Genomic DNA, 26,034 nt, shown 5'->3' with positions numbered 1-26,034 from the left:
AACTGTCCCGTGCTTCAGAAAGGTGTGTGTGTGAGAGAACTGTCCGTGTCTCAGAAAGGTGTGTGTGTGTGAGAGAGAACTGTCCGTGTCTCAGAAAGGTGTGTGTGTGTGTGTGAGAGAACTGTCCGTGTCTCAGAAAGGTGTGTGTGTGTGTGAGAGAGAACTGTCCGTGTCTCAGAAAGGTGTGTGTGTGTCTGTAGGCTGGCTGGTCGATGTGTTCTTTAGTCCCCTAGTACTGATGGAATTACTGGGAAGGCTCTTCCTTTCAGCAGGGAGCAGGCCAAGGTGCTCACACACACACACACACACACACACACACACAGCTGACCTTTAGCGTCTGACCACACACACACACACACACACCGTCTCTCCTCTCTCCCCCCAGTAGAGGCAGAGCTGGCAGCGGCCCCCCACCCCAGGACCACCGCCTACCGGCTAGCCCACAGGGATGGCCCTCCTCGACAGCGACGCAGGGCAGGGACACGGACACACACCTGAGGACCTCACACACATGGACGGACTCTGAAGAGGTGTCTGCTCACCTCCCTGGGGCTGGGAAACAAAAACATTCTAGAACCCAGCGAAGGTTCTAGAACACAGGACGCATTCTAGAAGCCGTGACTATTCCAGGCCACCGGTTCCATTCAGACCGGAGAGGCCCTGCGATCATCTGAGGGGCCGAGGGACCGTGGACCTTTAACCGAGTCAGTATTGTTATTGATCACTGTCTGATATTGATCCATGTGCGTTGAGAGAGGGGAAGCCAGACTGAACAGATTGAGCCACAAAGCCAGCAGGTCTGGGTAGAGAATAACAAACTTTATTTCAACAGTGTTACAGAGAGAGGGGGGTGGGTAAAGCACGACACAGTCTTTTAAGCTGCTAGAAAAATCTAAGATTGCTCCTATAAACACAGGGTCCTGGGTCACACAGTCGCACTGTGGGGGTTGGGTGGTCTGGTGGATGATCACTATAGCAACAAGCTCCTCTGTCGTCTAAAAGATTACTAAAATGGTGGCAGTTCAATTCATCATGTTTTTTTTTGTTGTTGTCAAAAAACTTCTGAAGTGTTTTTTTTCTGAAATATATTAAAAATATTTAAAAGGGGCACAGGAAACCCAGCTCGTCAACATTTAAAATCGGATTACAGAGAAGAGACAAAATAAAAGATAGAAAAAATAGAATAAAATAAAAACAAGGTTTTTCTACAAATATATTTGTGAGTTCTGGTCCAGAGAGTTTGGAAAAGTAATAAAGTTCCCAAGCTGCCAAGTGTGATTCCAGGATTCATTGTTGCACCTGCCTCTAGTGGAATGTTCAGATTGCATAGCGGAATGCTGAGTGTGTGTGTGTGTGTGTGTGTGTGTGTGAGTGTTTGTTGGCACTGTTCTGTAAGTGTACAAGATGACACAGTGCTCCGTCGTCACCTGCTGATTGGTCCCTATGAAACTCTTCCCTCCAATTAGAAATTGCCCCTTAATTGCCCCTCCCTCCCACCCCCTCCAAATTGATCAACGTGTTACCATGACAGCATGGAATGCCTGTGCGATTCAAGCTCCACCCACCCTGCCCTACTGGCTGACCGACAAGGGGGCGGGACGATGACATCACCATGTTCTCAATCTTCTGTACATACTAGGAATGTCACGCGAGGACCACAGAAGCAGAATAATCACCATCTCATACGACCCTATCTTCTTTTCTTCTGTTTAGAACAGGAGGCTTCTTTTTGCAAAAGCACTAAAAAATAAAAACACGCTACTACAAATGTTAGCAAAGTGGTTCTCTTTAGAATGACGATTAAAAAAAATGAAGGTGTGTGATGCACAGACACAACAGAGAGTCAGTCTCCTCTCCTCTTCTCCAGACCAACTCTCAGACACTGGGGGGGGTGACAGGATACACGTATGAACTCAGCCCTTTAACTCTGTGAGTGAGAGAGAGAGAGAGAGAGAGAGAGAGACAGAGAGAGAGAGAGAGGGTGGGGGGGGGGTTAATAGTCTGTTGAGTGTGGACCTGATCTTCTGTGTCTCCCAGAGGATCAGCCTCTCACCAAGCTCCACAGTCCTGATCGCTCCAACATGAAGAATTCGATTAATTAAACTGAAATGCCCCCCCCCCCCCCCCCCAATAGTAGCTGTTGAGTGTGACAGTGAGGGGAGTTGGTGGTTAGCAAACAGATCAACACAGCACAGCAGACGGGACTGATCTGACCAGTTCTGACCCGACAATACTCTGACGTTACTCTGACGTTTGTTTGCGCCACCTCATGACAAGAGGAGCAGGACAGACGGACTCGGAGACGAAGAACAGAAAGGTAAACAAATGAAATAATGGCTCCTCCACCAGTTTTCAACACCCCCCCCTCCACACGTCTCCTCCTCCTCAACCTTTACCCTCTCCCAGCTCTCCTCCCTCTCCTCAGTCCACTCCTCCACTGAGTTCTTCCCCTCCTCACCTCCCCCCTCAGCCCCCCCCTCCTCACCCCAGTCCCCCCCCCTCCTCTCCTCACCCCCCCCCCTCCCCACCAACCCCCCTCCTCACCTCAATCCTCCCCCTCCTCGGCCAGCTCCGTCTCCTTGTGAACCACCACCCTGGTGACTGACATGTCCGGGTGCTGCTCTTTGGCTTCCTTTATAGCCTGGGCCAACGCCTGCGGAGGGGGGGCGCGGCCGGAGCAGGGGGGAGAGACGGGAGACGTGGCGTTAACAGAAATAAAGGAGTGCACGGCAACAGAACCAGCAAACGGTGAAATAAACAATAAACGTAAACAAGCGAATGAGCCGAGGGTGGATGGTGATGTATGGGTACAGAGAAGGTACTCTGGTGTGGAGGACGTTAATGGTGTTGTTGTTGTTGTTATTTAGATGTGTGTAACAGTCCTACAGACACATGGCATCTGTTCCTCTGGCACAAAGACTTTAGAATCAGAGTGACGTAGAGAGATGTAAAGATGTCCTTTACACTAAACCTTTCTATCTAGGGTCTCTGTGTGCATGCGTGTGTGGCTGCTTGTGTGTGTGTGTGTGTGTGTGTGTGTGTGTGTGTGAGTGAGTGAGTGAGTGAGTGAGAGAGAGTGTGTGTGTGTGTGTGTGTGTGTGTGTGTGTGTGTGTGGCTGCTTGTGTGTTTGTGTGTGTGTGTGTGTCTCTTACCTGATCATGGTCGATGTCAGAGTCCCCGGTGATGACGATGCGTTTCTCGATCCTGGTCTCTGATAGGCCACCCTTTAGTGTCTGGAATGACAACACACTCTCAGGTCTGATTGATAGATACTGTAAGACTGACTGACTGATTGGCTGATTAATTGACTGACTGATTGATTGACCAGTCACTAACCCTAACACCACGTGCACTGGGCATCTCTCACAAGCCCCTCCCTCCCTAGGGACCAGAGGACTGATATCGACTGATACGGTGTAATGAATGTGTGACTATTCACTGAGTGCAGTTCCCCACAGGGACATGTGGTCATTTTAACATTCCTCTCAGGGAAATGTCATTTTAATGTGATGGCATGAATCCTCAGCGTGCGCGTGGACTGCTAATGATGCCGCGGCGACCTCGGCCGTCCAAGCCAACGTCTCGGTCTGATGCGTGTGCTTCTGCCAGCTGGAGACGCGTTGTTGTTGTTGTTGTTGTGCTGTTTGTGGAGCAAGTTTTGTGCGTCTCTCCTAGTTTGTCACGTGTGTATTCCATCTGAAGACTGTTGGCGGTGGACTGTTGCCAGGCAACCGCCGCAGCCCACAAGAGGAATAGATGTCTCTGTTTAACCTGAGATTAGACTGATAAACCCACAGATGGGACTAAGCCCCCCCAAACACTCTCCTTCTGTTACCGGGGAAATGTGGAGCTATCACAGCAATGTGCATGTGGTTACTATGGTGACACGCATGTTTGCCCTGATGCTGTCACCGGAAGTGACGTGCAGTTGCTTCAGTGTGTGCGTACGTTGCTGATGTGTGCGTGTGGGTGTGCGTACCTTGGTGATTTGTGTGTGCGTACCTTGGTGATGTGTGTGTGTGTGTACCAGGGTGATGTGTGTGAGCGTACCTTGGTGATGTGTGTGTCTGCCATGGTGGTGTGTGTGTGTGTGTGTGTGTGTCTGCCATGGTGATGTGTGTGTGTGTATCTGCCATGGTGATGTGTGTGTGTGCGTCTGCCATGGTGATGTGTGTGTGTGTGTGTGTGTGTGCGAGGGTCCCTTGGTGATGTGTGTGTGTGTGCGCGGGTCCCTTGGTGATGTGTGTGTGTGTGTGTGTGTGCGCGGGTCCCTTGGTGATGTGTGCGTGTGTGTGTGTGTGTGCGCGGGTCCCTTGGTGATGTGTGTGTGTGTGTGTGTGCGCGCGGGTACCTTGGTGATGTGTGTGTGTGTGTGTGTCTGCCATGGTGATGTGTGTGTGTGTGTGTGTGTGTGTGCGCGGGTACCTTGGTGATGTGTGTGGTAGTGGTGGTGCAGAGGGACTCGGAGGTAATGGTCTGGGCCGTCATTAGTACACCTGGCTCTCCATCTCCACTACCATCCAGCTGGAGGAGAAACACACACACACACACACACACACACACGCACACACACACGCGCACACACGGTAACTATGATAGATCGGGTCTCCTGTCCATGGTCAGATGTAGACCCCTGCAGCAGCTCTCTGGCTAGGCTCGGGGTCAGGGGTCAGGGGTCAGCTACCTGGGCCGCCTCGTAGGTGATGGTCTTGGTCTCTGTGTGGACGATGGGGACCTCCTTGGTGGCGATCTCCGTCTTCTGGGCCGCGAACGTGTCGGAGATGGTGACCATCTCGGTCTTCACCACGGGGGGCTGGGGTGGGGGGAGGGATGGGGACAGGGTTAACGTGGCGCGCACACACACACGCACACACACACAGTCCAACAGCACCGCATGCAAGGAGAGGCAGGCCCACCACAGCACAACTCGGCTGAATAGGAGATACACAGGCTGCTGAGGAACACAGACACACACACACACACACACACACACACACACACACACACACACACACACACACACACACACACACACACACACACACACACACACACACACACACACACACACACACACACACACACACACACACACACACACACACACCATGGAGAACACACAGAACTAGCCAGCCACACACACATATATCTTTTACATGACCATGCAACCAAGCGCATGCGAGGTACCCAGCTGCTGATGAGACCAGGCGAAGACGGATAGATAGCTACTGTATCTATCCCCAGGGGAAATTGTTGAAACACACACACACACACACACAAAATGAGAGGAACCATGCAAGCTACCCAGCCCGTGATGAGAACAGGCCGGTCGAGAGGAACCGTTTTTGCTGACACAGGCAGGAAATGTGAGATGATGAACTTCGCCCACACAGGAAAACCAACGGCACAACACCACTGACATGCAGGCAGGGACCCGGGATGACCCAACCATCCCAGAGGGACGTCCCCAGGGATGACCGCACGATCCCAGAGCCGGGACAGGAAGTAGTTGGGGGGTGGGGGGCGGGGTTCTGGAAAGAGGCGACTGCGAGACCCAATAGCAGCCGCCGCCGACTAGTCCGTCACCCCCCAAGCACTTAAAGACACACACACACACGCACGCACACACATACATGCGACCACTGTGCACACGCGGTGACACGCACGCGGTTGACATGCAGTGAGAGGCGTGTCCGTTTCCATGCGTTTCTATGAGATACCGGCGCCCAGGTGAACACACAGAGAGAGCGGACCCCCCCGAACAGAAGCATGGCGGTGAAGAGATGGAGGTAACGGGTGTGGGGGGAAAAAAACAAAACACCACAGACACGGGTGACCCCTTTATAGCCGTTATCGTCTAATCCTGGGAGGGGGGCTAGCTTATGGGGGGGGGGGGGGGCCCAGGTACGGGTAGAGGTGGGTACGGGTACAGAGGCGTCTGCTCAGAGGTAGAGACGGGAGCGGCGGAAGAGGGCCTCGAGGGTGCGGACGGAGAGTGTGGAGGTAGGTGTGTGTGGATAGGAGGAGCCGGCCGGTAGGTAGGTACGGTAGATGAAGCAGTGTTGATAGGACGGCAGACTATGGAGAGGTATGGTGATGGGGTGTGTGTGTGTGAGGGGGGGAGGGGCGTGGGGGTGGGGCTATAGTGGCAACGGGACGAGGGGGCGGGGCTCTGCGCTACGCAGCCCTGGGACTTGGGGGGTGGGGCCAATTACCTCAGAGCAACATATAACCTGCGGCTGGTGGCGTTCGGCCTCGGCGTGAGACGCCTCGCCGTTCACTCGGGGCCCCTCCTCTTCCTCCTCCTCCAGAGCGGCCGCCCCGGGCTCGGCGTGGGCGTGCCCGTTGGGAGCCTCGCCGGGCGTGGCCGCGGGCTCGTCGGCGAGCCCCTCGTCCTCTCCCTCGCCGCCCTCTGCCGCGGGCTCCGCCTCCGACGATGGCGTGGCGACCACCGCGGGGGATTGGTCCGTTTCGGCGGGGGCGGGCTGGGCTTCGGGCGCCTCAGCCGGTGCCGGCTCTGGAGTTTCTTCCTCCTCCTTCTTCTCCTCCTCCTCCTCCTCCTCTTCTGCCTTCTGTTCCTCCTCCTCTCCTCTCTGCTCCTCCCTCTCCTCCTCCTCTGGCTCCTCCTTGATCTGGTCCACTGAGGCGCCGACCGTCACCTGGGGGTGAAACTCCGCCTCCTCTTCGCTCTCGCTGTCCGACGACGCGCTCTTCCCCTCCTCCTTCACGTCCTCCTTCACTTCCTGTTCGACTTCCTCCTTCACTTCCTGCTCGACCTCCTCCTTCACTTCCTGCTCGACCTCCTCCTTCACTTCCTGCTCGACCTCCTCGTGCGCTTCCTGCCCGGCGTCCTGCTGGGGCCGCTCCGTCTCCACGGCGGCGGCGGCGGTGACCACCAGCTCGGGGACGGGCTGCTTGGGCGTCTTCCTGACTTCCTGGACGACCACGGTCTCCTCTACCTCTACCTCAGCCTGCCGGCGCCATGGCGGAACACGCACGCACACAAACGCATGGGGAGAAAAAAACATATAACCAAAAAATAAACGACAATAAACACCACGGAACTCAGCTTACAAAAAAAACAAAAAAACAGCAATGTGACTGAGAGGAAAGATGGCGACCAAACACTGAGATGAGTGACAGGCAGACCGCTGCCTCGCACGGTACACAGGACAGAGAGAGAGAGAGAGAAGAGAGAGAGAGAAGAGAGAGAGAGAGGAGGGAGAGAGAGAGGAGAGAGAGAGAGAGAGAGGAGGGAGAGAGAGAAGAGAGAGAGAGTGGAGGGAGAGAGAGAGAGAGAGGTGGATGGCTGGAGGTGTGATGGCTGTAAGAACGGACAGATGACGAGCTAGAGGTGAGGGATGGAGGGATGAGAAGAATGGAGGTGGTTAGAGGCGGAGATGGGGGTGGGGGGGCGGGGTCCACCTTGCTGGCGTCTGTGAGGTCAGGGAGAGTCAAGTCCGTTCTGGGCGGGGTTTTCTGTGGAGGGAGAGAGGTAACCGCGGCAACAACGGTCAATCAAAATGAAACGTAACCTGCAAAATTAAACATAACCTACAGGTTTAAACACACAAGGCATACACGTACGCACACACACACTACGAAGCGGGCAGATCACAGGCAGTGAGGGAGACGGGTACAGTAGCCAAGAGATGAAAGATAATGAACTGTAGATGAGATATCAAACTGAGGTCAGCCAGCATGCTCAACGCCTACTGTATGTATGGCGAGATACATAGACACCAGGGATTAGCCGTTAGCATGAATATCACTAGCTAGCATCACTGGAGAACGGCTAGGTTAGCGTGCGAGCAGCACCTCGGAGGTGTGCTGGGTTAGAGCGCCCCCTGGCGACTGCGTGGGGGTACCGCGGGACGCCGCCAGGCCAGAGCAAACGCTGGTGGGGTTATTGAACAAGATGGAGGTGATCTCCTCTTCGAAGCTCTACACGGGGCAGAGAGTGAAACACAGAGGTCACACACGGATGGACAGACCGGGAGGAGAGAGAAGGAAGGGAAGAGAAGGAGAGACAGAAAGGAAAAGAGCATAAGTAGTCACTTTCACAAGCAAGCCTTTACAGCAGTACAGTAGTATAGGAGAGTATACTATAGTATGTAGTATAGGATTAAAGTATGTAGCAGTATAGTGAATAGGCAGCCAGACGACAACGGTGATTCTAAGATAGGCTCTAAGCTGTGGAACACGGAGGAATGACAGTGAAGAAGAGAAGTGAGGGGACACACACACAAACACACACACACACACACTACCGTGTGGATGATTGTGTGTGTGCCTGTGCTGTTCAGGTCGAAGTGACCGGAGCAACGCTACTGACACGGCACACATCATAAACCAACACCACGACAAGGACCTGCAACACGACAGGCTCTTGACCCAGAGGAGACGCAGCTAGCAGAACTCACAAAGCGGAACGGAAAGTGCGGCGTGTCCAGCTGAAAAGAGGAGGAGCAGTTACAGTGGCGCGCGGCAGGAAGTGAGGTAAGCATAGGCGCCGTTCTGGGCCGGGGTGGAGAAACGCAGGTATGTGCATAAACACCCTAGTTCCTGTGAGAGCGTGCTTGTGACAGGCAAGAGCAGGGGGGCGGGACTTCACACGGAGCGTGACACGCCATTGGCCCATCTCTCTACACTGTCAGAAGGAGATGTAGGCCACGGTGGCGCGTGTGAGCCGGGAGCAGAGAGAGAGCAGCCAATCGTACAGCCACAGAGAGGAGAGAGGCTCAGCTGTTCGCCGATCCGTTAAAAGAAGAGTGCAGTCATTGGCTGACAGTTCAGAAGAGAGCTCAGTCATTGGCTAACAGCAAAAGAATAGCACAAGCAGAGAAGCTTGTGTGACAGTTGGGATTGTGGGTAGGTATACTTCCTAAATCTACACAGAACAGACAGTCTGACTGACAGGCAGACAAAGGGACAGATAGATGGGGTACCCCATTTAAGTGTTGTTCTTAGAGAGTAGTGAGGAGAGAGAGAGAGAGAGAGAGAGACAGAGAGATGGTAAGAGAGGGAGAGAGAGAGAGAGGGAGAGAGAGAGTGAGAGCAGTAGGAGAGATAGACTTAGACAGAGAGAGAGCAGGAGAGGAGAGACCTGGACAGAGAGAGCAAGAGGAGAAGAGGCCTGGACAGAGAGCAGGAGTAGAGAGAGAGAGAGCAGGAGGAGAAGCCTGGACAGAGAGAGAGAGAGAGAGAGAGAGAGAGAGAGAGAGACATGCAGGCAGGTGAAGAGGGCGTACAGTGTCAGAGAGCGCGTACGGTCCAGAGTGGTGGGGAGTGAACGGGCGGGCGTGCTGGCGTGCTCGCCGCACTGACGGGCGGACAGACAGACAGACAGACAGACGTACCCCGGGTCCCTGCAGCCTCAGGCTGGTGGCCGGGCTGGCCGTGAGGCGCTTCTCCCATTGGCTGGGCTGCGGCTCGGGCGTGGCCTCCATGAAACTGCGCTTTAACTCGCTAATGCTAGCCTGGTGTTTCAACACCTCTTCCTGAGTCTTATCCAGGTCCTGAACCCGCCCCCCCCCCCCCCCGGGAAGAGGGGACACACGCCACAGGACAGGACGGGGAGGAGGGGAGGGGAGGGGAGAGGAGGGAGGGGGGGGGGGGGAGACACGGGGGAACATCAACAGTACATTAGTCTGTCAACCAGGAGAGACACATCATGGCTGCCACGCCTCACTGAGCTCTGGGAGAGTAGAGGTGTTCTGTGGGGGGTTGCAAAAATTCTGGGAATATTCACAAACCTCCCAAAATTTGGGAATTAGTGAGACATTTATGGGAATAAACTGGATATTTATGGGAATTCATGGGAATAAATTCTGTTTTCCTGTTTATTCTCGTTAATTCCCATTAATTCCCCCAATTTCCAGTTAATTCCCATGGGAAGTTTCCAAGTATTCCCAGATTTTTGCAACCCTGGTTCTGTGTCTGTTGTGTGTGTGTGTGTGTGTGTGTGTGTGTGTGTGTGTGTGCGTGGCGTCAGTGAGGCTTGGCGTAGCCCCCAGTATGTAGTTCAGTAGGACATCATCTTGTGGAAGGGACAGTGAGGAACCCTGGGGATAGACCTGGCGAGTCTGTTTTGAGTGCGTGGGCCGATACAGGCTTGAAATACACTCATTCAAGGCCAAGCTTCCAGCTGGCCTTATAAGGTCGTAGTGTGGAGGGTAGCTAGCATGCTTCTGACCCCTCAGGCCATAGTGTGGGGGTAGCTAGCATGCTTCTGACCCCTCAGGCTATAATGTGGGGGTAGCTAGCCTGCTTCTGACCCCTTCAGAGAAGAAGAACAGCCCATTCCCCTTGAGAATATCTGGCCTGGATAGAATCTCAGGATCTGGAGGGACATAGAAAAATAACTACATTCTCGTCTAAAAAACTTCCTGTGCCTGCCAGTCTCTGTGAGGGGGTTAAAACGAAATCCAGACCTCCTCGGTCTGACCGTATGATTGGCTGTCTGATCTATCGGACCTCTTCAGTCTGACCGTATGATTGGCTGTCTGATCTATCGGACCTCCTCGGTCTGACCGTATGATTGGCTGGAGTTGTGCGTCTGCACGCTTAACATTGGCACCAGGAGATTCTGCTGACTGTGGGTCCGAATCGACACTTTTGGAGCACAGAGGCCCCAGGTGTTTCTCTAGGGGTGTGTGGCGTGCCAGGGTAAGAAGCTACCGTCTATATAAGGTGTGTGTGTGTGTGTCGGGGGGGGGTCTGTCCAGGGGTCCTCAGTGTCATTTGCACAGCCTTCTGGGAGACGAGAGGACGCAAACGGGCGCGTTGGGTTTAGGGTGTTAATGTCGGACCACACACACACACACGCTCGCAGTCACAGGAGGAACACGGGAGAGACGGCTCCAAGCCACCCAGAGCAGAGACGCCCCCCCCCCCCCTTGCAACGCTGACGGGGGGGGGAAACCGGATTAGTCTGGTTAGACACGCCGCAGGGATCAATCAACCACCGGGGAACCAATCCGCTGATCCATACAATCAATGTGACACTGCAGGGGGGGAATGAGACTGTGAGGAAGACAAGACTCTCCCTCTGACCCCCCCCCGCACACACACATGCACCCACCCCACCCTACCCCACCCACAAACAAATCGCAAACCCCACTCAACATGCAGATAATGCAAAGTGTCCACGCCAAACACACACACACACACACACGGACACACGCACACACTCACACACTCACACACGCAGAAAGGCGTGGACACCCACGGAGGCTGAGAGTGTGAGAGTACGCCAGTCTAGCAGAGAGAGAGCGAGAGAGAGGTGCAGGCTGGGAGTTTTGGTTGGCGGGTAGCGGGGGCCGGGGCAGACAGAGTGCGGTACCAACCTCCAACATTAAATTGCTATGTCTGACATATATATTCTCCCCCTGCACCCTCAGCTGCTTCTGTGGATCAGAGGGAGGGAGGCAGAGGTGAGGAGGAGGGACAGCAGTGGCGCTCCACCGCCCCAGCGGGGGTCAGAGTTCACCGCCGGGCCGGGGGGGGTCAGAGGTGTCAGCCCCGCGCGGTGACCTGACCGCGGTCACGTGACGTGGGTGCGGAGGGACTGAGGTCGTGCAGGATGATGGGTACCAGCACTGCTGCGTCAATAATACCTTCTTTTTTTGAGGGGGGGGGGGGGGGGGGGGGATACTTTGTAAGCAGGGTACCATCGCAAATGAGACTTTCAAAGGGGTTTTCCCCCCTGGATAAATGAAGGTATAATAAAGTTGGGTTTGTTTGAATCTGCTACAGAGCCACTGGGCCCTGCCTGGGTAGGGTGCAGACAAATCACATCATCAATGGTGGACCGTATGTGATGCTAGTTCGGGAGTTGCACTCGAGCGGGGATATCCTGGAAAGGTAATGTGATGTTCCAGGTGATGCGTGATTGGACAGGACAGCAGTGCTCGGTACCCATTTTCCCATGACGACAAACACACACACAACCACACACCAATGCAATAAAAACATGTCACGCAACAAAACAGTGGCTCCACAACGCGACGGTGACACCGGCGCAGCCGAGCAGCCGAACTGAAACCAAGATGACCCATCGGAAAGCAGCCGGGGTGGGAAATTATAAACAAGCCGGGATGATTGACAGACCAATACACCAATCAAAACATTCGTCCGGTTAATGAGTTTTAATCAACCTGGAACTCGGCGAAGTTGGCCTGTCCTGTCTTCTGAGCGCGTGCGGGAGAGAGAGACGTTAGTCGGGTACCTGCCTACCCTGGCGGCTGTATGGCCGCAAACTAGATTGACGGTAAAAAGGGGGGGGGGGTGTCGCCCTCACAGACCTCGCTGTTCCCTGTGGGTGTGGCCGCGGCCCCGGGCTCCGCCTCCTCTACCTGCGTGGTCGTTGTCATGGGGATGGTGGGCGGGGAGAAAGAAAAGGTGAAATGGATGATGGGAAATGTGTCATGTGACCGAGGTAGCGTCGTCGGCCTCGGACCCGTGGTGGCGCGATGAATGGCGGGACATGGCAAAGTGCATGCTGGTCTCAGGACGTTAGGGGGGCGGGACTTGTCTGCGTAGGCTGATCTCATTGGTGGATACTACTGTGGCCTGTAACAAGTGTCAACCGCTGCCCCTCTGTTCTACCAGTAGGGGGAGGTAGTGAGTGGAATTGGGAGGGTGGGACTGCAACACTGTTTATAAACTTATCAGAGAGCTAATAGCATAAATTATCTATATTACTGGGCTACTACATATGCGGTTAAACTTCTGGAGTCAGAGGAGATACTACTTCATTATAATAATATAATAACTTCATCACTATTAACATACAACAGCAAGCAGGTGTGCTCCTCATCATATGACCAGTCAGAACACTAGAGGAGAGAGAGCAGACAGCTCTGGGAGAGAGAGAGAGAGCAGACAGCTCTGGGAGAGAGAGCAGAAAGCTCTGGGAGAGAGAGAGCAGAAAGCTCTGGGAGAGAGAGAGCAGACAGCTCTGGGAGAGAGAGCAGAAAGCTCTGGGAGAGAGAGAGAGAGCAGAAAGCTCTTGGAGAGAGAGAGAGAGCAGACAGCTCTGGGAGAGAGAGAGAGAGCAGACAGCTCTGGGAGAGAGAGCAGAAAGCTCTGGGAGAGAGAGAGAGAGCAGAAAGCTCTTGGAGAGAGAGAGAGAGCAGACAGCTCTGGGAGAGAGAGCAGAAAGCTCTGGGAGAGAGAGCAGACAGCTCTGGGAGAGAGAGCAGACAGCTCTGGGAGAGAGAGAGCAGAAAGCTCTGGGGGAGAGAGAGAGCAGACAGCTCTGGGAGAGAGAGAGCAGACAGCTCTGGGAGAGAGAGAGCAGACAGCTCTGGGAGAGAGAGCAGACAGCTCTGGGAGAGAGAGAGCAGGCAGCTCTGGGAGAGAGAGAGCAGGCAGCTCTGGGGGAGAGAGAGCAGAAAGCTCTGGGAGAGAGAGAGAGCAGACAGCTCTGGGAGAGAGAGCAGACAGCTCTGGGAGAGAGAGAAAGCAGACAGCTCTGGGAGAGAGAGAGCAGACAGCTCTGGGAGAGAGAGAGCAGACAGCTCTGGGAGAGAGAGAGCAGGCAGCTCTGGGAGAGAGAGAGAGCAGACAGCTCTGGGAGAGAGAGAGCAGACAGCTCTGGGAGAGAGAGAGCAGACAGCTCTGGGAGAGAGAGCAGACAGCTCTGGGAGAGAGAGAGCAGACAGCTCTGGGAGAGAGAGAGAGCAGCCAGCTCCGGGAGAGAGAGCATGGGAGAGAGAGCGATACTAAGTCTGGCCATACTGAAACAAGACCCCCGCGGGGGCGGAGAGAGAAGGCGGGGGGCGGAGCATAGCAGGAAGTGCACGGCACGCACACAGACGAGCGGGCGGGGGGTGTGGAGGGGTCCGAGGTGGGGGAGCAGAGGGAGGCGCGGGGGAGGGAGGGGGGGGATTTGGGGTGACACTTCAGGCTGCAGGATCACACAGATCCTGTTGCAGGGCTGTCAGTGTGTGTGGATAATGGTGTATTGGAGAGTGTGTGAGTGGATAGTGGTGTATTGGAGAGTGTGTGAGTGGATAGTGGTGTATTGGAGAGTGTGTGAGTGGATAGTGGTGTATTGGAGAGTGTGTGAGTGGATAGTGGTGTATTGGAGAGTGTGTGAGTGGATAGCGGTGTATTGGAGAGAGTGTGAGTGGATAGCGGTGTATTGGAGAGTGTGTGTGAGGGTGGCGGTGTGTTGGAGTGTGTTTGGGAGGGCAGTGGCGTAGGGGTGATGGAGGGGGCGTGGACGCCGTGGCGTCGCGGCAGGGGCTCGACCTATCGGCTCGCGACTCCTCCTCCGTGCCGCACGCCCTCCGCCGCTTGGACGCCGTTTTGGCCTCCAGGTAGCAGAGCGCGAGCACAAGGGGCGGGGCCAGGAGCAGGGCCAGGGTGGGTGACTGGCTGGCGGACAGCAGGACGGCCAATAGGAGGAGGAGGAGGCGGCGGGGGAGCAGAGAGGGGGAGGAGCCGGGGAGGCGGAACTGCAATGCCGCGGGGAGGCGGAGCCAACCCGCGCCTTTAACCACACCGCCCAGGGAGAAGCCCCGCACCCACGAAGCCTGATCGACAGGCTCTGCCTCCGGCTCTGAGACGCAGGCCTGGGAGGCCGGGCTCACAGGAAGGGGAGGAGCCTCTAAAGGCGGGGGGAGGGGCTGCTCCGCCACCGGGCCATCCGGGGGGTGCGGCCGGCGGAGAGGGGAGGGGCTGGCGCCGCCCAGGTGGTCGGGGCTTGGGGGGCGGGGCCAGGGGGGGGCGCCCTCGTCCTCGGAGATGTCCGACAGGATGTCGAGCTCGGAGATGGTGTCGAGGGCGGGGGGGAGCGAGGAGAGGGAGGAGGAGGAGAAGGAGAGGGGGAACATGAAGATGGACTGCGTGGGGCGAGAACGCCAGGAGGAGGAGGAGGCGCAGCGTGCGGGGAGAGGGAGGGAGGGTGACGGGAGTGGAGGAACAGATGTGTGTGAGAAATCATAAGTAGAGGTGTGTGCAGAAAAGAGAGAGAGGAGGGAGGGAGAGAGAAACGACAGCATTAGTCAGTGAGACGCAACAACAAGGCCAGGAAGTCAGCATAGTGGGGGGGGGTCAGAGGTCACCCAGGGATGGGTGGGGCACAGTGTGGGTGGGGGGAGGAGGGAGGAAGGGGGTACAGAGAGATAACTACAGTGCAGTGCACCAGCAGAGAGAGTGACATTACCAGTAGACATGCAGAGAGAAAGAGAGAGAGAGATTGAGAGAGACCAGGAGAGAGAGAGAGCAGGAGAAAGAGAGAGGGATTGAGACGAGACCTAAACTCTTATTGGAACAGGAGCTTTGCGGGATCAGAACCTCGCTGAGCGAACCCAGAGACTGGACCTTCTCTGACCGGTGGCCAGTACTCGTCTGCAGGTGAGAACCGGACCCCTGACCAGGAAGCCAGCGGGCCTGCAACTGGACATCAGGAACGACCCTTTAAACGGTCTGTCTGGCTCTGCTCAACTCTGACACACACACACACACGCACACGCGCACACGCACACACACGCACACCTAAACGAAAGTGTCTTTTTTCCTAAGAAAACACGCCAGATTCTCCATAACACAGGACATCAATGAGGCTGGAAAGAAGCTACGCGGCCGCTAGCGCCATCGGGTCACTTCCCCAGACAGGCGGGCTGGGGAGCGACGCACAGCTACACACGTACACCGCTCATCTTCCGCAGCTGGAACCTGTTTCGGTAGCGTTAAAAAAAAAAACGTGTAGATCGATGCACGTGTGTGTTCTGTCCGCGAAGTAGCAGCAGCAGCGGCCTGGTCTGGTCTTCCTAGAGAGGGGAGGAGAGTGTGTGTGTGTGTGTGTGTGTGGTTAGCGCTCCCTCTCTCACCTTGGAGTCGGAGTTGAGTTCCAGGGCGGAGTCGTGGCCGTTCTCCCCGGGGGCGGAGGAGAGGGGAGGGGCCGAGTCGGCGTCCGTCACGTTGATCACCGGAGCTGGAGACGCAGGCGCACGGACGCACAAACACACGCACACACACACGCACACGCACACACCACAAGTGTCAGCTCCACTGATCCTTAGTTACCATCGCAGTCATTGCTAATTGTACCACTGACTGTCCAGCAGGTGGCAGTCTAACACCAGAAGTCTGGGAATTAACCGCTATCAACACACAGGACATGAGACATTACTGTACAGCAAACATTACATGTGTGCTTGGTCTGACCAGGTTTGGAATATAGATAAATATCTTAGCGTGTGTGTGTGTGTGTGTGTGTGCGTGTTCCCAGCAGCGCGGCCACACACCAAGCCATGTTGGTCATGGATTCCTGAGGCTTAGCTGTGATTGGATGATAGGGTGAGAATGGGAACCTGATATCGTCATTACAGGCTTAAACTACACTACCCCTCCCCCCACCCCCTCCCACACACACACACACACACACACACTGATTTGATCTGCTACCGGGAGGTGTGTGAGTTTGTGGGGAGTCTAGGAGCCAGGCTGGCATCACTCTGCAGTCTTCATATTAATCAATAGTGAAGTATTGACAGAATGTTCCTCGAAGGTCTGTGTCGCTGTAGTGGAGTCTGGCTACATCCTCCTAGACCACAGGTGCTCTGGTTGGGGACAGTCCCCCTGGCTACATCCTCCTAGACCACAGGTGCTCTGGTTGGGGACAGTCCCACTGGCTACATCCTCCTAGACCCCAGGTGCTCTGGTTGGGGACAGTCCCCCTGTATTCCTTGTCTGGTCAACTGTCTGTCTGAGCTGACTTCACCCTAGCGGAGTCTAGTCCCGGACCTGGTCTGGTCTGTCCTAGCTGACTACCTCTAGCTCAGTCTAGTCCCGGACCTGGTCTGGTCTGTCCTAGCTGACTAACCCTAGCGGAGTCTAGTCCCGGACCTGGTCTGGTCTGGTCTGTCCTAGCTGACTACCTCTAGCTCAGTCTAGTCCCGGACCTGGTCTGGTCTGTCCTAGCTGACTACCTCTAGCTCAGTCTAGTCCCGGACCTGGTCTGGTCTGTCCTAGCTGAGTCCCCAGCCCTCCCCCAGACAGGAAACAGATGCAGCAGCTATTTCCTGTACGTGTCTCTTGTCACATAAAGAGGTGTGCTGTCCCTGCTCTCTCCCTGGGACACTGAACAGACCCAGACTCTGCTCTCCTCTCTCCACGTCTCTCTCTCCACGTCTCTCTCTCTCTCTTGTCAATCATTCATGAATCATGTTTGGGAATCAGCTTGGAAACCCATTATCTATGATGGCTGATTAGTTGCCTGCCTGTCTGTCTGTCTGTCTGTCTGTCTGTCTGTCTGTCTGCCTGCCTGTCTGTCTGCAGAGAGACAGACTTTAGACTGGCTAGAGAGACTGGTGGGTGCTGGTGTGTCAGTCCTGCTGTAGACAGGCTGGTTGATTGGCAGGAAGCCACTGTGCATGTACAGGCATGACACACACACACACACACACACACACACACGCGCGCGCACACACACACACACACACACACACACACACACGGCTCTCTGCTGACAGTAATGGTTTTCCTTTGATCCCAAATTAAAACTTGTTACTCTCTCCCTGTCTGAGCTGGGAGAACAGCTCTCTCAGAGAGACAAAAGGACTAGCTAGACCAACAGCTGTGTGTGTGTGTGTGTGTGTGTGTGTGTGTGTGTATATGAGTGTGTGTGTGTGTGTACACACACATATCTATGCATTGACTCCCTCAGGTTATCGTGTGGTTCAAGGCTATGGATGGTGAAGTATTCAAATACTAACAAGTATTTGTGGGCTACCGTTGGTGTGTATCGTGAGAGGGTGGGGAAGAGAGAAATGTGTGTGTGTGTGTGTGTGTGTGTCCTACCTCCGTCCAGGCTGCGAGAGATGCGTTTGCTGGAGGTGCGTTGGAAGTGGGGCGCTGGGCGGTCTATGAGGGCGCTGGCCTGGCGGGTCTGGGCCTGGGTCCGCCCGCTGTAGCGGAACTTCGAACCCAGGGTCAGGAACTTGGCCTTGGGGGGCTGCTCTGGAGTCATCAGCCTGGGAGGGGGGAGGGATTGTTAGATATACACACACGCACACACGCACGCACGCGTACACACACACACTTCACACATTTTGTGTCCCCAGTGAGCTGAGGAATAGCAGAATGTTCCCAGAAATAATGATTCCTAAGGGGTGAATGAGGGGATCTGTTGAAGCCTGTCTGATGAGTGAGTGTGTGTGTGTGTGTGTGTGTGTGTGTGTGTATGTATGCGTATGCCCGTGCATGTGTGTTCCCGCTCGGTAAAATCATATCAGTTGTACCATCTCTGTTAGCCTGACCTGAGAAACCTTTTCAACACTTAAGCACTCTCCTAACGCTGTCTGTCCCTTCTCTCTCTCCCTCCTCTCTCTCCTTTCTCTCTCTCCTTTCTCTCCATCACTCCCTCCTGCATCTCTCTCCCTCACCTCCCTCCATCTCTCCCTCCTCACTCTGTCTATCCCTCTCTTCCTCCTCTCTCTTTATCCCTCCCTCCTCCATCTCTCCCTCTCTCTCCTTCCGTATCTCTCTCTCTCCATCTCTTCCTCGCTCTCCATCTCTTCCTCTCTCTCCATCTCTTCCTCGCCCATCTATCTCTCTCTCCCTTCTCTCCTCCCTCTCTCCCCTCCTCTCTCTATCAGCTGTTGCGGAGGAGATACTATCATCAGACAAAAAAGGTGGGGGGACAGCAAGCCCCTATCCTTAATCACACACACACACACACACACACACACACACACACACACACACACACACACACACACACACACACACACACACACACACACACACGAGAGTGAGAGAAAAGTGAGGCAGAGAGAGAGGGTTAGGGGAGGGGCTCGGTCCAGATGTCTGCTGGTCTCTCCAGTGGTATCGGATTTCCTCTCAGAGGGGGTCCACTCCTAGTCTGGGGTTATGGGGCGGTTAGGAGAAGGGAGCGAGGAGGAGGAGGGTGGGGGGGGGGAGGACCAGAGGAGGGAGGTGCAGCAGGTCTGAACCAATCGAGCCGTCCAGAGCGGTCAGCCGGCGCTGTCCGTTTCGGTGACCGGGGGCCGGTTGACCCGCCGGAACCAGCTGCCGCATCGGAGAATATCGACCCCCCCCAGGTTTCCGATGCCGTCTGCGGATCTCATCATAATCATGACCTCAATTACACCCCCCCTCCTCCTTCCTAAACCCGCTTGGTCCCAGCCCCGCCCAGAGGGGTGCGAGTGACATCATGCCAGCGCTACAGTCCAGCCCAAACAGATTTGATCAACCCCCCCACCCTCCCCTACTAAAGACCATACCAACAGCCAGCCATGATTAAAAGCTATTAGTACTGAAGCAGACCAAAACATGAGAAGAGAGGGGGTGGGCAATACAGGATGCTTGGCAGTGATTGGCCGGGCGGGGCCGGTGAGGTGATGTGCCTCGCACGTGTAGGGGCCGCGTCTCTCGTCTTGGTTGCCAACAACAACAGGCTAGATTAGACCGTCGAGGATCGCCGGGCCAGGTCTGGTTTCTATTTGGACTGGGTGTCGCACACAAACGCACGCACACACACACGTACACACAGGGTTACTCACACCCACACACACACGCGCACACAAACGGTTACTCTCGCACACACACAGCACCAGGTGGGATCTATTTAACACGGAGGCGTTGTTGGGCCGTTGTTCGGTTCAGACTTCTGGGAGTGTCATTACGAACAATAACATGACATCAGATCAGAGGGGAGAGGAGGGGGGACAGAGGGGAGGGGGGACAGGGGGGAGGGGGGACAGAGGGGAGGGGGGACAGGGGGTGAGGGGGGACAGAGGGGAGGGGGGACAGGGGGGGAGGGGGGACAGAGGGGAGGGGGGACAGGGGGGGAGGGCGGATAGGGGGGAGGGGGGACAGGGGGTGAGGGGGGGCAGATGGGAGGAGGGACAGAGGGGAGGGGGGGACAGAGGGGAGGGGGGACAGGGGGGGAGGGGGGACAGAGGGGAGGGGGGACAGGGGGGGAGGGGGGACAGAGGGGAGGGGGGACAGGGGGGGAGGGGGGACAGAGGGGAGGGGGGACAGGGGGTGAGGGGGGACAGAGGGGAGGGGGGACAGAGGGGAGGGGGGACAGAGGGGAGGGGGGACAGGGGGGGAGGGGGGACAGAGGGGGAGGGGGGGCCTGGGGGACAGAGGGGGCATCCGGGGGAGGGAAAGTTTGTACTGTAGTCGGGAGATGAACTGAGCGACTGTATCAGGAACACAGAGGAATGGTCTCCTCCAGGATATTACATGTTTTCTTAACCCTGTGTGTGTGGGAGAGAAAGAATGCAACGGTGTGCGTGCGCTCGTGTGTGTGTGTGTTCAGAACCATAACGGATGATGTCTTCAGGCCTCGGAGAAGAAGCTGCCGGAACTAATGCCCCTGCGCCCACTGGAGAGAAGGCAGGCTCCGGAAGCCGGCCCCCTCGGAGGCCTGACCAATTACACACTCGACTGAGGACACACTCCAGATACTGTAGTACACACTGACGACAGTACGCAGATAGTACAGAGATAGTACACACTGACGACAGTACGCAGATAGTACAGAGATAGTAAATGGTAAATGGACTGCAATGGCCTCTCATTCACCCATTCTCACACACACTCACACACCAATGGCGGTAGCTGCCATGCAAGGTGCTAACCTGCTCATTGGGAGCAATTTGGGGTTAGGTGTCTTGCTCAAGGACACTTCGACATGTGGACAGTCGGAGCTGGGATTCGAACCACTGACCCTTCGATCATTGAACGACCCGCTCTACCAACTGAGCTACAGCCGCCCCCATATAGTACACACTGCGCTCAGTCCTCGAGGTTACGGAGAAGAGTGCGAGAATGGAGAAGAGAGATGGAGAGGTATTGTGGTGAGAGAGAAAGAGAGAGAGAGGGAGTGGTGGTTACCTGAAGAAGGTGTGGTTTTCCACGCAGACTTTCCAGACCCTCTTGGCGGCTCGGTGGTTGGGCAGCTTGAAGCCCACCGTGCTCTCGAACTGCTCTGTCTGGACACAACGTCCGCGTAACGTTACATACACAAACACACGTTACGACAGCGTCTGCATGACCTCGGGGCGACGTTCGCGTGACCCTGGACGCTCACAATGAATGGGTGTTGGCGTTTACTGCTGTAACAACGTCATGTTCCTCGGCTCCGTGTTTCACAGTGACGACCTACAGTAACTCCGGCTCCCCAGAGACATTTTCTCAAAACATTTTAGAAATTCCCCCTCCCTCCCTCCCTCCCTCCAAATGTCACATTCTTTCCCCTCATTTCATTCAGGAGCAGAGGAGGTTCTGTGCCTCTGCTGTCTGGGTTCTAGAAGCTTCCCTCTGTTGTCTGGGTTACAGAAGGTTCCCTCTGTTGTCTGGGTTCTGTAAGGTTCTCCATGCTGTCCAGACTATAAGGTTCTGTCTGCTGGGGCGGGCTCCGAGACTAAGAGATACCAGAATTATAACTTCGATACGATACCTGCTAAAAGTATCTCGATACCGATACTGGAACGATACCACGGCAAAAACCTAAAACATCAGGAAGAGTAGGCTAATGGAATAATCCAGTGTCAGGTGGAGCCTGCTGATCTGTGTTTGCTGTCTGCTGAGGCGGAGCAGGAATGTGAACTGTTTAAACTAAACAAATTACATATATATTCAATTTTATTATTTTATTCAATAATTTAACAATAACCCTACTTTGTAAAATAATAAGCTTGGGATGCTACAATTATAAGATGAAAGTGTCTGCTCTGCTCCACTAGTCTGACACTCAGATTGAATTGCCATTCAGATTCAGGGGCGGGAGCCAGGCTACTGATCCTCTCCTTCACTGTCTGCTTGTGCAGCAGAGCGGGTCGCAGCCTCGCAGCACAGAGCAACGGTGTTCACGTTACAGCCTGACGAGCTCCAGAGTTTACAGATTGACTCATTGATGTTATGAGATTCACCAGCTATTAGCATTGGGTTTAAATCCAAAATATTGCCAAATAGGCGCTTTTTAGGGCTGGGTATCGATTTGAATTTCAAGAATCGATTCGATTCCGATTCACAAGGTTCAGAATCGATTATCACGATTCAATTCGATTCGATATCGATTCGTTTTTTTTATTTTATAGCTGTAACCTTAATTACATGACTGCCAATTTATGCAACACATCAATACTAGGGCTGGGTATCGATACTGATTTCCAAAAATGAATAAATGAATCATTGAATGAATTAATGAACTATTCATTCCTTCATTTATTCATTCATTCATTAAATAAAAGATCGATTTTGGGATTCATGAATTGATTCTGAATCATTTGATTCAGAATCGATTCAGAATATGTTAATCCATTTTTTTAACCCAGCCCTAGCGCTTTTGTTTTTGGAAATTCTACTCCGACACTGTCTAGAGTAACCAGCTGAGCAGCCCTCAGCCCTTTCACTTTCCTTCGCCAACGGTCTTTGCAAACTATTTTACAACTTTTTTTCCTTGAGATTTGTGTTCGCCCCAAACGTTAATTTATAAGCGAATGGTCTGCGAGTAGTTTGGTGAACTGGACTGACGGTTGGCATGCGCACAGCTTAGTAACAGAGGGACCGAGAGAAGGAGAGCCCTACACACACACGCACACACACTGCCCCAGAGGGACAGAGAGAAGGAGAGCCCTACACACACACACACTGCTCCAGAGGGACAGAGAGAAGGAGAGCCCTACACACACACACACACACACACACACACACACACACACACACACACACACACACACACACACACACACACACACACACACACACACACACACACACACACACACACACACACACACACACACACACACACACACACACTGCCCCAAAGGGACAGAGAGAAGGAGAGCCCTACACACACACACTGCCCCAGAGGGACAGAGAGGAAAGCCCTACGCGCACACACGCACACTGCCCCAGAGGGACAGAATAGCAGACAGGGAAAGAGACGCACGCAAACGCCCCAACACACTGCCTCGACGCCACTCGGAAATACAGCTTATTCATTAAGTACCGGTACTAATAAAATGGAGTATTATACCGTTTTTGACGGCAGGGTATCGTGGTACCTTTCTAGTATCGGTATACTGGCAACACTACTAAGAGACTGAGAGACTGGGAGGCAGAGGGGCGGGGTCTGAGTTGGGGGGCGGGGTCTTACCTCCCCAGGGCGGATCTTGATGTAGAAGTTGGAGCGCTTGTAGGAGATCTTGAGGATCTTGGGCCAGGCGAAGCGGTTGATCCTCAGGCGGTCTTTGTAGATCAGCAGACCGTTGGCACACACACCTAGCATGATGTCTACACCCTCAGAGTCCTGCAAACACACATATACACACACCTAGCATGATGTCTACACCCTCAGAGTCCTGCAAACACATATACACACACACCTAGCATGATGTCTACACCCTCAAGAGTCCTGCAAACGCATATACAAACACACCTAGCATGATGTCTACACCCTCAGAGTCCTGCAAACACACATATACACACACACCTAGCATGATGTCTACACCCTCAGAGTCCTGCAAACACACATACACACACCTAGCATGATGTCTACACCCTCAAGAGTCCTGCACACACACACACCTAGCATGATGTCTACACCCTCAAGAGTCCTGCACACACACACACCTAGCATGATGTCTACACCCTCAGAGTCCTGCACACACACACACACACACACACGGTTAGAGCAGACACGCACAAACTTCCTAAATGATGTCCACCATTTCAGAATATGAATCCCGCACACACAAATGCGTGCGCACCCACACACACACACCATCACGTGTACCTGGAACAGACCACAGTGCTTGGTTTAAGTGCAGAAGCAGGCGTATCGGGTTTCATACCCGCTCGTCCTCATCTTAACACCGTGGAACATGAGGACATGATCACACATGACAAGGTGCAGCGCGGGGGTCCGTCCAGAGGGGATGGGAGGATCCTGCCCCGGTCAAGTCGATGGTAACCGGGTTAGCGGACTTCTCTAAAAGCCATAAGGGCCTTTTACCCCCTGAGTTTCTGGGAGAGTATTGATGTTGTTGTGTGTGTTGATGCCGGCCATGTGTGTCGATGTGTGCGTCTGACTGGGAAAATGGCAGATCAATGTACTGTGCTGATGATGGCGGGCAGACTGGCAGACGCCAATAAAGGCTTTTAACACGCCCCCCCCCCCCTATCTGACCTGACCTAACGAGGCTTTTAACCGGGCGCGACCATAGCATGTTTCGACCTCGTTCCGACCGTGGCGTTGTTTTAACCGGGCCGGTGACGGGCCGTGCGTCACAGGGGGCGGTGATGTCACCGGTCCGGCAGGGCGCTACTTGTCGGGCGATGACGTCACCTTGGCGTGGTGCAGGTCCACTCCGTACATCGACAGCTTCTTGGCGTTTTCTAGGAACTGGGCGTCGGCCTGCGCCGGTGTCATCCCCCTGGAGGTGAAACGAGGAAAAGTCGGCGAGGGAGTCGAGAAAAAGACGGCGAGAGACCAGAGGGAGTTACACGCCCAGGGCGGAGGAGAATAGTCGTTCCGTCCGGCTCTGAACAGCGTGTGTGTGTGTGTGTGTGCGTCCCTCACCTGTGCGTCTTGTGCAGCTCCAGAACCTTCTCCTCCATCTCCTTGCCCTGGGCGGAGCCGAGGCCTAGGTCGGCCAGGTGCTCCTGAGGGCGGGGCTCGTCGGCGTCGTGGTCGCCCGTCTCCGCCTGCAGCGAGTAGGAGCCCAGGAGGGCGTGGGTGACGAAGGAGCAGGGCAGGCGTCCCGAGGAGATGTCCTGGCGCAGCTGCAGACACAGCAGATATCTGGGGGCGGGGGGGTGGGGGGGGGGGGGCGGTTAGCGAGAGTGAGCAGCCGTGACCTTGAGGCGTGACCTGCAGCGGTTCCATACCGCCCACACTATACCGCTCTGGTACACAGGACCATGCATGAGAAACCTGGGGGTGGTGTGTTTGTGAGTGATTTTGTGTGTGTGTGTGTGTGTGTGTAGCAAGGGAGGAGGGGGGATGGAATTTTTCAGTGCATAACTCGGGTACCGTCGTAGAGCTGAAATAGCTGAGACGGTGTGTGTGTGTGTGTGTGTGTGTGTGTGTGCTCCTGTGTGTGTGTGTGTGCTCCTGTGTGTATTGGCCTTATTGACGAGCTGTGTCGGGGTTAATGCATAGAACTGCAGCAGAGTGCAGCCGCAGCAAACCCACGCTGGCTCAAGGTTATATGGGCTATGGCATAATTGGAGTGCGTGTGTGTGTGTGTGTGTGAGTGTGTGTATGTGTGTGTGTGAGAAACAGAGAGAGAGAGAGATGAGGTGGAATGAGAGTATATTCTAACATCAAGAGCTATAAAAAGATGAGAGAGTTTGAGAGTGTGTGAGAGAGTGAGAGAGAGAGAGTGTGTGAGAGAGAGAGTGTGAGAGAGAGAGTGCGAGAGAGAGTGTGAGAGAGAGTGAGAGAGAGAGAGAGAGAGAGTGTGAGAGAGAGAGAGAGAGAGAGAGAGAGAGTGGGAGAGAGAGAGAGTGAGAGTGAGAGAGAGTGAGAGAAGCAGCCAAGACTGGTGTAAATCAGTAGCCTGCTATGTGCGTGCCGTCCGTCATACTGCAGTCAGACTGTGTTAAGGTTGAACATTAACAATCAGGAGGTCACCTGGGAGGCCCTTCCTGCACAGAGGTCAGGGCTTTACTGCTACTGAATAAAGTCTAATGGTCAGATGATCAATCAGGACTGTCCAGAAGCAGGTGATGCTGTGTGTGTGTGTGTGTGTGTGTGTGTGTGTGTGTGTGTGTGTGCGCGCGCAGTACCTAGTTATATCCTCGGTCAGCTGAGAGGGATCTGGAGGGTAGAACTTGACATTGAAAGAAAACTGCCAGTTGTTACCTGAGAGAGAGAGAGAGAGAGAGAGAGAGAGAGAGAGAGAGACAGAGAAAGAGAGATAAAGAAAAAAAACTAAACATAAACCTGTCAAAAGATCCATAAACATGTCAGACAGAACACATTATAACCTGTATAAGCGCGTGTGTGTATAGAGGAAGCAATACTTTTATTTTAT

General features: G+C 54.4%; 1 protein-coding gene across 1 annotated transcript in view; it reads right to left on the bottom strand.

Annotated features, from left to right (window-relative positions):
• Positions 1 to 1,515: 1,515 nt before the first annotated feature.
• epb41l2 (erythrocyte membrane protein band 4.1 like 2) overlaps positions 1,516 to 26,034 on the bottom strand; it is a 59,144-nt gene continuing 34,625 nt past the window's right edge. The window contains exons 6-22 of the mRNA XM_084453982.1: positions 25,787 to 25,862; positions 24,576 to 24,797; positions 24,342 to 24,429; positions 23,151 to 23,303; positions 20,882 to 20,979; positions 17,816 to 17,988; positions 15,844 to 15,947; positions 11,350 to 11,409; positions 9,361 to 9,519; positions 7,427 to 7,480; positions 6,655 to 6,972; positions 6,217 to 6,558; positions 4,686 to 4,814; positions 4,427 to 4,525; positions 3,154 to 3,234; positions 2,545 to 2,653; positions 1,516 to 1,927 (exon numbers count right to left, since the gene is read on the bottom strand). Of these exons, the coding sequence (XP_084310108.1) occupies positions 2,546 to 2,653; positions 3,154 to 3,234; positions 4,427 to 4,525; positions 4,686 to 4,814; positions 6,217 to 6,558; positions 6,655 to 6,972; positions 7,427 to 7,480; positions 9,361 to 9,519; positions 11,350 to 11,409; positions 15,844 to 15,947; positions 17,816 to 17,988; positions 20,882 to 20,979; positions 23,151 to 23,303; positions 24,342 to 24,429; positions 24,576 to 24,797; positions 25,787 to 25,862 (2,264 nt within the window). The 3' untranslated portion in view covers positions 1,516 to 1,927; position 2,545. The remainder of the gene's footprint in view (positions 1,928 to 2,544; positions 2,654 to 3,153; positions 3,235 to 4,426; positions 4,526 to 4,685; positions 4,815 to 6,216; positions 6,559 to 6,654; positions 6,973 to 7,426; positions 7,481 to 9,360; positions 9,520 to 11,349; positions 11,410 to 15,843; positions 15,948 to 17,815; positions 17,989 to 20,881; positions 20,980 to 23,150; positions 23,304 to 24,341; positions 24,430 to 24,575; positions 24,798 to 25,786; positions 25,863 to 26,034) is intronic.

The sequence above is a fragment of the Borostomias antarcticus genome (assembly GCF_949987555.1).
Source record: "Borostomias antarcticus genome assembly, chromosome: 19".
In the NCBI taxonomy this organism is placed as follows: domain Eukaryota; kingdom Metazoa; phylum Chordata; class Actinopteri; order Stomiiformes; family Stomiidae; genus Borostomias; species Borostomias antarcticus.
Note: the sequence above shows the minus strand (reverse complement) of the source record. Positions and strands in the feature narration are given on the sequence as shown.